Raw genomic sequence first — 17,563 nt, forward strand, 5'->3', positions numbered from 1 at the left:
AAAACCCAAGATGTTCATCCATAGATTGTTTTAAAACATTACAACCAACATTGTTTTTAAATCCCAAGCAAGGACTTCATGTTCAAATACAACACCAACAAAGTTTTAAGTTCCATAAGGACTTGACAAAAGATACTAACAAATTAGGTTTTGAGCCATGTATCTTATCCAAGATAAAATACATAACTCAAACCCTTTGACATAGGATGACATCTTATATTAGAGACACGACTTGAAAACTTCAGCGCCCGCCGGATCCACATTTAGTTTCCTGAAATACATGTAGTTTGAAAACATCAACAAAAGTTGAGCGAGTCCGTGTGTTTTGTATGTGTGCACGAATAAACCTTGTAATCATTGTAAGTATGTATGTATTTGTAAATCCCCGGTATGTAAGCAACAAGGAAAACAGATCGATTAATGGTTTGCAAGGCCATTAATATGTGTAACATGATGCAGGAAGGCTCAATCCTAGTGGATTTTGTACCGGGCTTCCGGCTGGAAGACATAGTCACCTCATGGGCCAAATCCCGGTCCTCAGGGGTGGGGCTCGCAACACCCAAATAGATCTATCACTCATGTCCCTCGGTCCTACTACGAGGATTAACGGTCTTAAGCGTTGTACCCACCACTCGCATGATCTAACAGTACATTCCTTAGCTAACCATACCATATGTAAACGTTTGTAAACAATTTGTAACATGTACTTCACCCCCAAAGTTATAAAACTGAAAACAGTTAAAGAAAAGGGGGACATGAACTCACAGTCTTGCATTCTTCAATCAAACAACCAAAGCTTCCCTTAGAGTGCACGACTACCTACAAACGTACTACGGTTTATTAGACGAGTGGGTCGTGCCTTGACCTTTAGTCTTAATCAGTGTCTTTGGGTTACGTTTCTTTTGTCTTTAATATTATTCCAAGTTATATAATTATTTGTTAAAATAATAAATATTTTAACTTAAATCATATTTATTAAAATTTTGGAATATTAGTTAAAATAATATATTTTAACTTGTCACATTATTGTATTTGTTCATGTATAACTTCCCAAGGATGGGTGTATTCATACTCGTATTCTTAACCTTGTATATTTTTGCCAAGTATCGGTGGCGTATTCCGGTGTATTTATACGTACGAGAAATACGTATTTTCATTGTGTTTATTAAGTATTCATATACTTAATTTTTGTATTAACTTTTCCGCAATAATATTTCTAATAAAAATTCATCAATATGTATTCTCAAAATATATATATTTTAAGAAATCTTACATAGAAAAATTATTTATAATTTTTCCCGTGGCAAAAATAATTGTATTTTCATTTAAACCACAAAAATAATATATTTTCAAGTTTAACTTAGAAAATATATATAAATCTATTTTTTTACCCAAAAATAATGTATTCTATGTTTATTTAAGAAGATATATATTTTCTCCCAAAAATAATATATCTTCTATTAATTTCAAGAAAACATATATATTTTTACTTACCCAAAAATAATATATTTTCTTCTTGTCAAAAATATGATATATCTTTGTAATAATTATAAAAATCATATTTTTTTCTATTGGTGTTCAAAATATCATTTACCAAAATATACTTATGAATTAAATTCCGGAATATTTTTATAAGTTATATTCCTTGTTCGGTTTATCCAATATTTTGGTTATAAATTGTATATTTATTTCTTTGGATTTTGGTAATATTTTGTATTGTGATTTCTTGGTATTTTGGTGAGTTATATTATTTCAAGTCCTAAAATAATATAACTAATACACATAATATACAAATAATCACACACATGGTGACATCTAAATATATATTCTCCTAAATACATATTTAGTCACTTTTATTATCAAAAACCAACCTCCAATATTCTGTAATTTTTGTAACAAATATTATGGCAAACTTTATATGAAAAATCATGGTTAAAATATACTTGTAAATATTTGTTTAAAAATATTTTTCTAAGTGTTAAATTTCTAGAAAAATTTTGCCATAGTTTCCCCTTAAAAATGGAGGTTTACATGCTTTCAAAGCATATCATTTTCTTTTATAAATCATCACAATCAACAACAAATCAACCAGTACTTACCAATTTGCCAAAACCAAGCTATTTCCACTACTTCATGAACTTGAATATTTATAAAAATTTGTAGTAACTTACTAGTGTGTTTAGTAAGCTTAGTTACCCTTTAAATTGTGGTTGTTTTTTTAAAAACATCATTATTGAAGAATTTGGATGTTTACAACTTGTAAATCATTTTTCTAAAAATATTTCTTCTTGAAATTTTCTTGTTAAATACATGATTCTACACTTGATTAACCACTAAAATGTGATTAATTTCTTTAAGAACCAAGTTTATGTAAATCTTGTATTTTAACTTGGTTTCTTGAAAAATTATTCTTGAAATCACATGTTTACAAGATTCACATTTCACTTTGATCATCATACTTCAAGAAAAAACATTTAATCTTTCAAGTTCATGTTTTACATAAGGATGATCATAACATAATCATCCTCTCATCTTGCTAGATTATGTCTTTAATCACTATCTAGCAAGTTCATGTGATGTTTAACATCATTAACACAAACAATCAACAATCAAGAAGCATAATAACACTTATCAACATGTATTCTTATGATTTTTAGTCTTATGTTTAAGTTTCATGTTCTTGATCATTAGTGTTTTTCATGTTAAGTTACTTGTATCATTCTTTAACCAACTAAATAAGATGTAAAATGGAGTTTAGATGATCTTACCACTAGCTCAAGGCTAGGGATGAACACAAGATGAAGATGAAGATGAATGAGGTGGTTAATAGCACTTGCAAGAGGTCCTTCCACTTCCAAGAGCTCCTAGCTTCTTTGTGTTGCTTCTTACACCTTTGAATGCTTAGAGAATGTATGAAAGTTGAATGATGAAGGTGGTGGTGCTTGGTGTGGTTTCGGCCAAGAATGGGAGGGAGAGAAGAGAGAGTATGGTGTGTGTTGTGTTGAAATGAGAATGAAAGTTTAAGTTCTAGTGGTCACTTATATTATCTTCCAACATGGTTTTCTCTAGTGGTCATAATGTTCACAAAAGATGGAGACATGATCTAATTTAATAATCAAATAAAATCAAGAGTGGGGGCCCACTCATGACCATAAGATGGAGGGGGGGTCTTAGTTGAGTTGTAAAAGTTAGTTAGTTATGTTAGTTAAAAACTAAGTGTTATAGTTAGGTGTTTAGTTATTAGGATGCTATATTGTGTGTTATGATGTTCGGGGACCATAACTAGTTCGGAAATGATAAAACAATGCTTCTAGTGAAAATTTGGTGTTTCGGGTAGTGTTCGGTTGTTCGGTTGGTTACCGGTTCGTTAAGGTGCTAAACTATGCAGTTTAGTGTGCTTTATGTTACCTTTTGTGACAGTTTTGATTCCCGACACTTAGGAAAGCATTCTGGACAATTTAACCATATTTCTGCATGATATTAAGTTATTTAAATGCTGAATTTTGCTGAATTCTGCAGAATTCTGCAGTTTATGTGAGTTTTAAGCACTTTCCGGCATTTAAACTATCTCTAGTGAGGCAGTTTTATGATCCTTACTTTCCTACACACTATACTAGTGTAACTCTCGGTTTCTGGCTCATTCTGTGTCTCAATACCATGTCTATCATGTACTGAACTCCGTCAGCATTTTTCTATTTTGTCTAATAACTGTGCTATCTTTGTTTCATGCATCATTTGAATCAATAAATGTTGCATGCAATAATAATATGACATTATGCAATATGTGATGCACATGTATAATAATCAGAAAGCAGTTCATGTCATTAATTGTAATTCAGCACAGTCATTAAGTCATAATTACTATTTAATAATTGTACGGATACATGCAAATTTGACAATTGTCACACTAACCACCATCATCTACACATGCAAAAATCACACGCTAGGTTTAATTAATTGAAAATTAATCACCATCGATCAACCTGGGTGTCACATCCTACATCTCCATTGTTAATGGCGAAAGCATAAATCTAAGAAACCCCAAACACGAAACATGAAAAACAAACAACTAAAAACACCCTCAAATTTTTTAGTTTAGGGGTCGTGGGGTGTGAAAGTGGCTACATATAAAAAAATTGAAATAAAATACTACGCATCTCACCAATGAGGTGGTGGTGGAGTGGTAAGGGAGAGACTTGGTGTTCTAAGGAACCGAAGTTCGATTCCTGACCTCCCCATTATTTTCTGCGGCACCTGGTGATGGTGATGATGGGAGACTAGGCGAAAAGGTGGAGATCGCTATTTCGATCCTTGAACTAAGCGAGTTTTACTTGACCGCACTGCCGTGCCTTCGGGCGAGTGTTCACGGGCTTCGGCCCTAGGTAAGGGTTTTCCCCGGTCCGGAGGCTAGTGTATCCCGATGTGGTGAATTTCGCCAGTAGCACATTTGGAGGATTCGTTTGCCGTTCAAAAAAAACTACGCATCTCCATCAAATTGTCTGGTGGTGGTGGTCTTCAATTGGGTCGGCAAAAGCGAGTCGGAGAAAAAGTAAGCGTATTGAAACAAACCTCATTATTTCTTTCTTCTTTCTTTATGATTCTAGATAAAAGCCAAAAATTTGAGAGAAATTTGAAGCATAGACAAGCGGTAGTTCTGGAATTTATGATTCTAGATAAAAGCAAAAATTGTGAGAGCAGAGACAAGCGATGGTTCTGGAAGCTACTTCGACGATTGGGATTTTCCAAGTACCGGATTATATTTTTGTAGCAATTGGCGATTGAGGAGGCTGGAGCAACAACCCTCGTTTCACTAGCATCTTCTTGATTAGAGATAGATGAACCAAAATGCATATTTGTTACAAAATCACATAACTAAAACATAATATCACCTTTTATATATAGATAATAAAACTGTTTATGGACCAATCACATAACTAAAACATATGCCCTTTTCTATATAGATAATAAAACTGTCTGTGGACCAAGTATTGACGGACTATTTATTTAAAAATATTTAAATTATAACATAATACTATTTTTTTATTTGTTTTATGTTTACTTATTATTAGGCTATACGGTATGGCAGACGTCCCCGTCCCGTCGAGCCCTGACACCGCCCCTCCACAACATTTCCGCTGGTCCGTCGACGTCGTCACCGTCGGCCTACAAACGTTTTCGCCGTCCCTCTTCTTCTCACACACACATATACATACAACATATATATATATATATATATATATATATATGTGTGTGTAGGGCTTGGCTATATAAGAAACTCTATCTTTTTAAGAAAACTATGCAAACCCATTGTCAACCATTGATTAGCTTACATCAAACTTGATCAATGGCTATGATAATTTTGGTATGAATAAAATTAAAAAGAAATGAATTAACTGCCATTAGTACAAGTGAAGGGCATTTTCGGAAATGAACAAACACATTGGAAAACAAAAATCACTGCCATGCAGTAGCCATCTAATCAAGAACTGCAAACCAAATTCAAATTTTTTTCTTCTTTATCTTCTACACAGTATACTCATTACTCCCCTGTTCATGTTTCTCTCTCATCAAAACAAACATCGAAATGTACTTCTCGAACCCTAACACAGGAGCCGATAGTGTCGATCTTGGAGAATGAGGAAATCGTTCATAATCTTGTCGTCGTCGGTTAAGCTGAAACGATTAAGGAAGATTAAGAGTTCAATTAAAAGGTTAGTTGTTGTAATCGGTCATGTAAAAGGAGGTTTTGTTCAATCGATTTATCGAAAAATGGCAACTGAGTTTGTTTTGTTTTATATATGTAGGACTTCGAGACCCATATTAGGGCAAAAAAGGTCTGAAAGCCGTAGTGTTGTGATTATCTCCGACGAACCCAAGCCAGGACCTTCCAATCAACAATCTGTCTTTGGTCCGACCCAAAGGGAGTTAGGTTAGAATTGATATGTCTATGAACCTTGAACATAGTTGAAGGTGATGTATATATGTATAGTGTGTTGGATTAGAAATTGTTCATAACAGAATTTTGTTGGCTGCGTTGCAATGTATGATGATACCGATAGTGGGTCACCAAGCCCTGGGAAACGACGGAAAACGGGTAACGGTTAACCAGTAATATTGTGTATAATTTGTATAATTTCTTGTTGGAGTAATCGTTTTCGTTACTAATTTATCAGGGCGTAATGAAGGTTGTGTGGAAAGCAAACGGGGACATACCAAAAATCAGAAGGGTAAGTGCCTTTTGTTACAATAGTGGGTATTTGCGTATCCAGTTAAACCTGAGTAACATGTTTTAAACTGTAGGGAAGAAAAGCATTGCCGTGGATAGTTCTGGCTGTGGAAATAAAAGAAAACGTGGTTAGTTAAATATTATTGGCTTTGATTAACATGTGTTAATTGGGCTGACCTTGAAAATTCCCTAACATGTGTTAATTGGCAGGAAAAAAAAAACAGCGCGGATGATAATTCTGGCAATGGAATGCGAAGAAACCGTGGTTAGTTAATTTTTAAGCCCTTCGAATTGTTTGATGTTAAAAATGAAAAATTGTTACATGTTTTATCGTATAACTGAAATGTTACCGTTTGTGTTAGAAAGATTTGTCATAAATGGTTGTAAAGTAGACTAATTTTTTGGGTTGTTGTGGTTTCGTATAAAATGTTATTTCAGTAAGTAGGGTAGATGTGACGGCTACATCGAAGGGTGGAACGTTAAGGACAAAAAAGAAGAAGGATTTGGAGGACAATGTGAAAGGTGAAGCAAGGAAGCCAAAGGTAGTTGGTAACAAACAGGAAAAGGTTCCGAAAGCCCGTAAGCGAGCAAAGAAGGATGAATTTCCGGGAATAAGGACAAGAATCCGCACCACTGCAGTTTTATAAGTGTGTACGGGCATTGACAGAATAACAACGTGAGGCAGTCAGGGAAATGGGCTTTGGTCGTTTGCTTACTTTCAGCGTTGATGGGTTACCGGCTAAGTTAGGTTATTTTGTTGTGGACAATTTTAATCCCGATAAGATGGTGATATGTACGCCTGCTGGTGATATCAAGGTGAACAGGAAAGTGATACATAAGTTATTAGGGATTCCGACTGGTGGACAAAAGATTAGTTCGATTGATAAGCTGCCGATGGTGATTGATGCCATTGCACCCGGGTGTAATGGTGCCTCCAACAAAGATGGTGAAAATGATAGATGAGTCCGATGGCGAAGACAGTTTTGATTTCTGTATGGATTTTGTAATGTGTTTTGTGGCAGTGCTGGTTGAATGTCATAAACAAAGTTGTTTACGGGAAGAAATCTTAGAGTATCTGGATGACGAAATGGACTTTGCAACAGTAGACTGGTGTGACCTGGTGGTAGATAAGTTGAAGACTTGCAAAGATACCTGGGATCGGCTTGACCCACAAAGTTTCTTCGTTGGTCCTCTCACGATTCTGATGGTAAGTGAAATTTATTTATTTGGGATAATTAACATGTGTTAATATACTGGCTTGTTTTCGGGCTGAACCGATCGTTGTTTGTTGTAGTTGTTGTACGTTGATAGCATTGAGTGCACAGGGATGGAGGTAGACAAGGCGGTGTGTCCTTTAGCTTTTTGGAACTTGAAAAGATTGCGAGAGGGAGAAAGGCTTGAAATACTTGCTGGTGGGTTTGGTCTGGGACGGTTTAAAGGATTAACACTTCCAAGAAACTATAACGTGGAACACTGGGCAAGTAAGGAGGTATAGTTATATGCACTAACATGTGTTTTTTTTTTACAATTAGTATATAATCTTGGTATCAAAATGTTGAAAAGGTTTTTTCAACAGGAGAGGTTGACGATGGTACGACAGTTAATTAATGTGACAAAAAAGAACAAAATCAAAATAGAGGGTATGTTAGAATCTCTGTGGGTGGAGAGCCCTGACGACGAGGAAGTACAAACGTTGAAGGCAATGTATGAAAGTATGTTTGAACAGAAAGGGTATGAAAGTAAGATCACGATAAAGCGGTAGATTTAGCGTCGCACAGGATCAATGGGGTGTTGGAAGATTTGAAAAATGATGAAAGAATTCACATTAACGAGGGAGAGAACGCTGGTTAGTAACTGTTATTCTTTGTGTTATTTAGTTTATTAATGTGGAATGCATTTACCGATGTGCAACGATTTCGTAGGGAATGGCGTGGATGACGATTTTTTGGATGGGTCGCCAATAGCTAGCTTGTACAGGAAGTCACTTAATCGGCAAAACAAAAAAATCAGTAAAAGTAGATTGAAAGAAGTAGGATCTTCAGCCATAGACTTTGATGCCCCGGAAGGTGCGGTGATAATGTTTCTGAAATGTACACTCAACCACATGTTAATGTGATACCTGTTGTGTTGGTTATCATTCTTAAATGATCACTGTAACACATTTTACTGTGTTGCAAACTGTATTGATTGACATATGTTGTGGTTGCAGCTGATGTTGCGGGCCAATCAAGCGTAGACGATGTTGGAAAAAAGTATGCTGAAAAGATGTAAGATGGTGGAAAGTCGGTACAGGTGAGGAGATCTGCTCGACTGGGGAAGTTAAAGCATGTTAGTGAGATAGAAGAAGGCTATGTGACCCCAAAAAGATGTAAGACAAATATAAAGTTTGGTGGACCAGACATGGATGGTGGTAAAGAAACAGGTAAATTGTTACATGTATTACCATTTTAAGAGTACGTTTATTGCGCGAAAAAAGTTTATGTCCCTGTAATATAGGTATTGGACTGAAATGTGTAGTGTAACACATGTTAATGTGATAACGATCGTATAGTTTAACATTTATTGTGGTTGCAGCTGATGTTGCGGGGGAATCAAGCGTACCTGATGATGGGACTGAGTGTACCGGAGCGCTGGAAGATGGTGGTATGTCGTTGCGGGTAAGGAGATCTCCTCGACTGAAGAAGTTAAAGGATGCTCCTGAAATAGAAGTAGGTTGTGTGACCCCAAATAGCCGGAAGACAAATATAAAGCTTGATGGGCCAAAAACGGATGATGGCAACGAAACAGGTAAACTGTAACATGTGCTACCAGTTTCATTGTACATTTACATTTAAATGTACACATTGATGGTGACGCGTAGTTTGTTGCTCGATAAAATTTATGACCCTCTAATATGCGTACGTGTCTGAAACCCATTTATTATTAATGTGATGTTATAGGGTTCAACAAGCCTGAGAAGCAACGGGAAAAGAGAAAACTGGGGTGTAGTGAAGTTGGGGAAGAAACAAATGAAGGCGTCCAAGGTGATAAGATTGTTCATGATGCTGGTAATTCAAGTGGAGGTGACCGTAGTATGGGTGGGGCCGAAGATAATAAAGGACCAGGAAGCGGGGATAAAAGTGATGTTGAAGAAGTCCATAAGCCGTTGGGTTTAATGCGTGCGATACTGCGTATTAAAGCAGCAGCAGTGCAGGGTTGACGTGGTAGTGCCCGTACCATTTCAGATAGTCTATTTTTAAAAGTGTGCTTTATTACTTTATTCCGTTTTAACATGTGTCATATTGCTTTGACAGATGACGGTGGGTCAGACATGCAGTTTGTTAGTAAAGATGAATATAGAGTGGATGCAGACAATAAAGTGGCTACGAATGACGATGATCAGCAGAACACCGATTTAGAAGCGAATGATGCCAAAAAAGATGAGATTTACGAAGCACGGTTTATCTGTGATCAAGAGGTAGCGAAAATGGGCGAGATGGAGGTTAAGGTTAGTGAACAGGTTGAAGGGAATGACAATGAAGGTAATCTTCAGAAACCGTTTTATTTGTCTAGCCATGTTTAGCATTGTCTAATTTATTCGAGAATGTTTATGCAACTTCAGATAGTAAGATTGAGAATGAAGTTGGGGATGCAACTAATGCAAGTAAAGAAGAAAGTGGTGGCGTCGTGTTTGCATCTGTGGAAGGTGATGTTATTGATAAGGACGAACATGTGGTTTTGGATGGCAAAGGCAAGGGGGCTGTTGAGAAGTGTGACCGTGATTGTAACGGTAATTATTTATGCAGCTTCTGATACTAACATGTGCATGAGATGTGATAAGAATGTTTTATGCAGCTGAAAAAAGTAAGATTGAGCATGATGGGCTGCATTCAACTATCATAAATAAGGAAGAGTGTGTTGGCGTGGTGGTTGACTCTGTGGTAGGAGATGCTTTCGATAAAGCTGAGGACGTCGATGGTAAAGGGAAAGCGGCTGAAGAGGAGTGGTAGCCGGATAATAACGGTAAAGATTTTCATGCTATAACATGTGTTAAACTGCTTCCCTAACTGTATCATTTAGTGAGTTAACATGTGTTAATCATATGAACAGTGGGCGAAGGCGATACGTTTATTGACGAACGTAGTTTCGATGGCCCTAATTGGAGTCTTGGAATGACACAAATTGGGGGTGAATTGGACGAGTCACAGAAAACTGGTACGTAAGAGCATTAAAATAAATAGGATTGCTGGGTTAGTAGGAGTCATTTAAAATATACTTATTTGCATCGAACGTGCAGGTTGCACAAGTGGGAAGCTGGATGAGATGATTGGGACAGAAACAGTGCTGGAGCGTTCCGGTGAGCTGAACTATATTCAGTTACTGTGAAAGTGTTATATTCGTTACCGAGTAACGTGAGTTATTTATTTTATACGTGTTTAGGCGATATGGAGGCTGCCACAAACTTGAGTATGGTTATAATGGTAGAACCAGTTAGCTCATATGACCCCGCAATTGCAATCCACAAGGGGCAAACTGGGCTGGAATTATATGGTGGTGATGTGAATGAGGTGGAGGACAATATGTCGCTTGCACACCGTGTACGTATGTTAGCTGAGTTGGGGGGGCCAAAAAAGGAAGCTCCCTTTTAGAGAGAAAGTGGCAGCGGAACCAAATAGATCACCTTACTATATAAGGTCTGTTGACATGGGTCAGCCAATAACTAAGAAGGAGGCAAATCTGTGGGATTGCATATACGCTGATGAAAGCCCAATGCACTGGCTAAATGGGCATTCTCGTAGGAAGCGGGCAATGGAGGCAAACATGTAAGTAGAACTGCAACGTGGTTTATTGTTGTATGATAGGAGTGTAAACCATGAACCAAATGGATCTAGTTAATTGGTTATTTTTTGATTTTTGCCGCAGGAGGGAACAGGGTACGTCGTCAGTTGTTGATGTAGATAGCCCGATACACATGGTTGTGTAAGTAGGGGGCACCGTTAAAAAATTAGTTAAATAACAGTAACATGTGTTAAAATATGCAATTTAACTTATAATCTGTACATATGAAACCAAGGAGTTGCTGTTTAGAAGCCCTGCCCATGTAGAAGCGTCTCGGGCTATGTTCAAGAGTTTAAACGTTGGCAATGAGGTGTCGGATGGTATTATCGACTGTTGGGCGGAGGTGCTAAACTTCCAAGAGAAACTGAAATCACGGGAGGCTTACAGTAGGCAATTCTTTGGTACTAAAGTTGTGGTGAGTGTTTTGTATATAGAAATTACGGTGTGGCGAGTTTTTGTCCTTATTAATTTCTCTGTTGTGCTCAAAGTTTCCGTGGATGCTAACAACTGAGGAAGGTGGAGTCGAGGCGCGGATGCACAAGTTTCGGCTTGGAATAAAAGGTGCGGTTAACAGCGCTGAAAAAGTTCCTGACTTTAGAAATCACGACATTGTTTTCTTCCCGATATTGGAGCACAAACATTTTTACTTGCTAGTGTTTGAGTTACGCAACCCCGGAATTTATGTTGTTGATAATGACAAAGCCCGCCAAGGTCAGGTGATAGAAGATAGTGTCTACTACCTCCACAAGGACACACCGTATAAGATTGTAAGTTATTAAAATGACCATTGTTGAACAATAAGTGTGATAATATTGAAGATCTGTTTTTTATTGAGCATGGCTTGTATATGTATATGCAGAAAGATATGTTTGTGCAATACCTTCGGGAGGTTGGGAATCCGCGAGCCGATGACATAGACTACTGCAACATCCAGCGTATGCCGGTTACTTGGGCGACCATAGCAAACACAACTAATTGTGGGGTCTTCTTGATGCGACACATGGAGTGCTACATGGGGAAAAACAAAAGTTTTAACTGTGGGTTCAGTATGAGTGGGGCGAGGAAGATGGCGGAGGTGCGAAAGTTGAGAAAGAGGTATGCTGCGCACATCTTATGTTCGGAGGTGAATGTGCTGCTGCCTAAAATCAAGCAGGATTGCCGAATAGAGTAACACGTGTTAGGGGGTGAATGGTATTTACTGTAGGACCAGTGGGCGTTAACTGTGCCAGCTTTGTTTTGGATGTGTAATGTACTTTGATTTGGGGATGTTGCTTTAAACTTATTACGGGGTAGGTGTTTTTTGGGTATGGCATGTACCAGGTCTTTTGGGGATAGACTATCTATATGAAATCTGATGTTTATTAACTTGGTAATTGTATACTCTAAAGAATATTGATGTATTGTTGGATGTGTTAGAATGTTATTAATGTAGTTGATGGATGTAGTTGATAGTGTTTTAAATGAGGTTGTTTTAAATTATATATTGGTACGTGTAACATTTAAGAAAATGAGAAAATGCTGCTTCCTGTTTCCAAGGGGGGCACTGTTTCTAAAAATGTAGTAGGATTATTGGAAATTGGGGAAAGTAGGTGGCAGAAGTCTACAAACATAGGGGTTGGTGGCTATAAAACAACTTTATTGGAAAAGGAACCATTGCTTTTTTGCTCCTTATGGTCACATCAAAGTCAAGTCATAACACCTATATTAAATGTATCCATGAAAAACCTCTATAAGTAGTGTAATGAAGAACCAAAGTCATATTCCGTAATACTTCACTAGTTCAGTAAACCATAAACTTTTAGTGGTTCAAAAGTGTGCTAATGTGATGGACCCTTATAAACGTAAGGTCACGACTACACCACCAGGCATGGAGAAGCGGAAGCAAAAGGGGAAGGAAGCATGTGAGGGTCGGTACGGGGTGTGCTACGAAAGAAAAGTGTTTCACAAGAAGCCAGAAGACGTGAAAACTGGAGGAGCTTCTGGTGACGATGCTTCAGATAGTGGAACCAAAAATGTAGCTGATGTAGCTAGTGTTTCGCAAGAAACGTCACGCCGTAGGGAACACGTTTTACCAGAAGCTGAAAAGTTGAGGGGGCTACCAGATGAGTTGGTTAGGTTGCTGACGGATCCAGACCATGAATTATGTGGTTGCCCGTTGTGTCCATACTCACCCGAAACAATCCAGTCCTGGTGTTACCATGACCCATGGGAGAGTGAGCGCAGCCCCTCTCCTCTGTACTTTCATGATGAGGATGTTGCCACACCATGATGAAAAGCTTCATAGAGATGGAGGATAACAAGTGGTAGTTAGGATGTTGTAAGTGGTTAAAGATGTGTTAACCTGATGACCCTATGTTTGTCGACGACATACTAACGTCGTTTTGTTGGTATTTTATTATGATTTTTTTTTTTGGAATGGGTTGATGTTACGGCTCGGTAGTCGATCCATTGTTTTAGACGCGGGTGTAACCTAGTAGTAGAATGTGTGGTTAAGCTGGCTATATGTGAAGTTTAATTCTATAACCTGATGTGTCTTAATATATAAGCTATTGCTGTGGTTAACACAGTTTGTTTTGATCCTTTCCAGTTAAAAAAACCCCATTTATGGGGGCTAACATGTGTTAAGCATCTGTTTTTATGCTATGGTAAAAAAATATAAACCAAAAACACAATTATCAATGCATATAATAATAAGATAAGCCCATTAATAGCAAACAGAGGTCCACAAAAAAGTAGGGCTACAAACACAAAAGTGCCCAAGGCCATAGAGTTTCTTACAAGACTATTTATGATAAATGGGATCAAAATAGTTCCACCTTCTTACACACGTAACAGAAAAGAGCATGAGGATGTTAAAAGACTGTTACATGTGTGTAAGAAGGCCAAAATGAAGAGAGTCTCCCATTACATAGTACTAGAAAACGAAAAGAAAGATTTTAATCAGAGGGTGAGGCACCAGGGGCGGTCTGCCTTTGTTGTTCAGCAGCTGCCTTTGCTGCTTTCATTGCGGCCACCTTAACGCAGTTGCGTGAGTCGTGGTCGTCGACATACAGACCACAACGCTTGCATAAACGAAGCTGCTTTGGACGTTTTGGTGGTTTTGCCTTTGCCTTCTCACCGGGCCCGGAAATGCGAGTATGAGTACCACATCCTTTATTGCGTACAACTTCTGGATTAGCAACTTCGACTGGAATGTTGATTGGTTGCCCAACTATTTCTTCCATTTCACACTCGTTTGTTTCATTTTGAATTGTACCCAATGGTTGCTTGGAAAGCACATTGATCTTGAAATCCCGGAGTTAGTCAACCAATTTTGACAACGAATCCTCATCGGTTCTGGCCACATCAACGCATTCAGTAACGAGGTCGAGGATTTTATTCCGCATAACGGACGGTGCGTGTGGGTTGACTCCGTATCGGCTGGAAAGTGAAAAAACCTGTTTGGGGAGGGCATCTCGGCGCCACCTATCGTTTATGTATTGGGGTGGTATCTTTGCAACATTTTTCAATCGATAGACGCAAAAGATATGGCGACACAAATATCCGATACGTGTGAAATTCCTGCATGAGCAATTGGCGAAGTGGTCTACAGTGTTATACGTAACCTGTTAGGAACATAGACAACAAAAAAAAAGAGGCCTTTAGATCTAACGTATGTTAGAGGATGGGTAATAATGAAATTGCCTAACCTGTGTTACCTGATACACGTTTGTGATGTTGTTCCTTTTATCCAAATGAGTGACGTCTATCAAAAGAGTGGAATTGCTGGACTCGGTTTGGTTTGTGATGTAGCATAAAAACTTCCCTTTAATTATCTCCTTTTGAACTTGCGCGAAAACAGCGTTTGTGTAAATGGCGAACGCGTGCTGTTCTATCGCTAAATCAGTATTGCCCGTGAACACCGTGGATGAGGTTTTGTACTCCGATACACGTTGCCGATATCGTTGGCTGTCTACCTTATTTTCAAAGCACATCATAAATTGTACAAGGGTGTTTGCGCTTGTTGAGTTGACCTTGAAGGCAGCGTTAGAGCTTTCGCGGCGTGAAGTGGTCTTCATTAAGCAACACATGGGCAGTTCCCTGAAGTAGGCTGGTACCCAAAGATGCTTGATGTTGTACATGTCGTTCAACCAGGTGTGGGATTGAAGTCCAAATGTTTGTAGGAGGTCATTCCAGCAGGACTCAAACGTTTCAGGTTTGATATAAACATTCCAAACCAACCGGTGAATGCAGGACCGAAGATCAGTGTTATCAAGAACATCCGCAGAGATCTGAAAAATTTAAGAGTTACTAACACGTGTTAGATTAAAACAGCTTGAAAAGACATATGAAATTTTGTTATGTTGAATAACACATGTTAAAGGCTAACAAATTAACCTAACCTTGGAGGGTAGTTTTTTCATTATATGCCACATGCATAGACGGTGGCGTGATTCGGTAAAGACCATAGGAACAGCTTGAAGCATGGATGGGTCTTGATCACTCAGTACGAGAGTTGGTTGAGTACCGTGTGCCTTCAAGAAAGCCTTAAGCAACCACACATAAGATTCAATGGACTCGGTTGATATCAAACCCGCTCCAAATGTAACACATTGGAAATGATGATCCACACCCGTGAATGGCACAAAAACCATCTTGTATCTATTAATAAAAAATTGATTTGAGGTTAACAAAATGTAAAACTTTTTGGGTTAGGTTTGTATACTTGGGGATCAGGCCTAACACATGTTAAGGGGGGGACTAACCTGTTAGTGCTATAAGTCGCGTCAAAGGCGAGGACATCGCCAAAAGCTTTGTAGTTTAGCTTTGAAATCTCATCAGCCCAGAATACAGAAGACAACTTTCCATTTGATACAGTGTAATCAAAATAGAAGTTGGGTAGGTTGTCAAAGCGCTCACGCAGGCGTTCGAGGAAAACTTGTGCGTCGCGTTCACCAATAAAAATTCGCAACTGGTGGCTAAAGTTTTTAAAATCCACCGGAGTCCCATTGACATTGTGATGCCCCCCTTTTAAAGCTACAAGACATCTATAAGCTCTCATGGGTCCGATACGGTTTAGACTCATATTGTGAATGAATTGTTTGGTAGAGAATGACAGCTTCCGTGATATCTTGCTAAGATCACGGTTGTAACTCTCAACAAGTTCATGATTATGAATATCATTGAAACTCAGAACTGTGTATGAATCATTCGAGATTGAGACTAGAATGCTTGCCTTACAGTCACACCATGTGAAGTTGGTCCTCCGAGGCTTTAGAGAAGATTCATCTAGGGTGTCAAAAGTCCTCTTGGGTTGTGGTTTTCCATATTTTGAGCATCGAAGATACTTGTGTGTGGGAATTCCATTCCAGACTTTAGTTTGCCCTTTTTTAACAGAAAAACCTGCTTCAAACGCATAAAGTTCATACATGGAAAGAACAACCTCAAAAGTTGGATAAGATTTCCCACACACTGGTATGAACTTATCAGCGACGTTAGGAATCTAGTAACGAGTTCCCTGAGGGGTATCAAAAACGAAGTATGGATGCGATGGCCCTGCATCAGAAAACGAAAAAGGTTAGGAATCTGGTATATGGCATGACAAAAGGTTAGAAATCTGTGATATGAAAATAAAGTGGGCTCCCATGTAATATAAACAACCGTCTAAAGGGCCACGTGATGATTCAGCAAACACAGAAGGGCCATGAGATGATCCAGAACCAGCACCCGGCATGAACTGCAAGCCAGAATCTTGGGATGCTACATGTGAACATTATGGAATATGTTTGAACTATGCCATATCTGGGGAAGAAAAGTCAAAACCAGTGTATAGAAAAACAAACCTTGTTCATTATCCATAACCTCGTCATCATGAAAAGCGCTGTTCATGAACTTGTTGGAGATCAGAACATCCGGTGATCTAACAGGGACTTCAGATGATCGAGAACCATCAACAGGCATATAAGTGTATACAGAAGCTTCGGATGGAACAGGTGAATATTGCCATGCAGTATAGTTGGATTATTCGATTAAAAAGTTGTAAAAGACAAAAAAAACATATATTCGAGAAGAGTTAAGTTACATAAATAGACAAACCTTGAGCATTTAATTCCTCATCATTATGGAAGTCGCTGCTAAAGAACCTGTTGGGGAAACTATGGACCGGCGACATTACCTCAGAGGTTGGTGGATTTGTCTCCATGGATATTAATGGAGAAATGATAATTTGGAGTATAATATGAAATGGGGTTTTTCTGTTGAATGTTGAAGAAGATATAAAGGAAATATTGTAAAAGAAATATGGGGGTGGGTGAATGGTACATACGATTTGATGGGCAATAAATGAACATGTCAATTCATATTGGGAAAATATCTTGGTGGTTAACATAAATTACTAATATAACCTTGTTGTAAAAAGTAAGAGTAAGGGAATATGGGCAACGTGGCTAAATGTAAGCCACAAGTAGAGTTTGCTAAGTTTTCTAAAAAAATGGGTTTTCTTGTAGAGCATTATCCTTTATATATATATATATATATATA

General features: G+C 38.1%; 1 protein-coding gene across 1 annotated transcript; it reads right to left on the minus strand.

Annotated features, from left to right (window-relative positions):
* Nucleotides 1-13,980: 13,980 nt before the first annotated feature.
* On the minus strand, nucleotides 13,981-17,225 carry LOC110888099 (protein FAR1-RELATED SEQUENCE 5-like). The gene is made up of 8 exons (XM_022135639.1): nucleotides 17,120-17,225; nucleotides 16,867-17,001; nucleotides 16,685-16,783; nucleotides 15,790-16,426; nucleotides 15,427-15,685; nucleotides 14,743-15,315; nucleotides 14,482-14,649; nucleotides 13,981-14,328 (listed from the first exon to the last, which is right to left on the minus strand). Exons 1-8 carry the CDS (start codon nucleotides 17,223-17,225, stop codon nucleotides 13,981-13,983), a joined length of 2,325 nt encoding a protein of 774 aa, XP_021991331.1.
* Nucleotides 17,226-17,563: the final 338 nt, after the last annotated feature.

This window comes from Helianthus annuus, chromosome 11 (genome assembly GCF_002127325.2).
Source record: "Helianthus annuus cultivar XRQ/B chromosome 11, HanXRQr2.0-SUNRISE, whole genome shotgun sequence".
NCBI classification, from domain to species: Eukaryota; Viridiplantae; Streptophyta; class Magnoliopsida; order Asterales; family Asteraceae; genus Helianthus; species Helianthus annuus.

Bases quoted from the DNA above. Each gene is read 5' to 3' on its own strand.
- LOC110888099 (XM_022135639.1), bottom strand. From the start codon at position 17,225: ATGGAGACAAATCCACCAACCTCTGAGGTAATGTCGCCGGTCCATAGT. The intron at 15,686-15,789 runs GTTAGTCCCCCC...TTTTATTAATAG, and splicing joins GCGACTTATAGCACTAACAG to ATACAAGATGGTTTTTGTGC. The intron at 14,650-14,742 runs GTAACACAGGTT...TGTTCCTAACAG, and splicing joins ACATCACAAACGTGTATCAG to GTTACGTATAACACTGTAGA.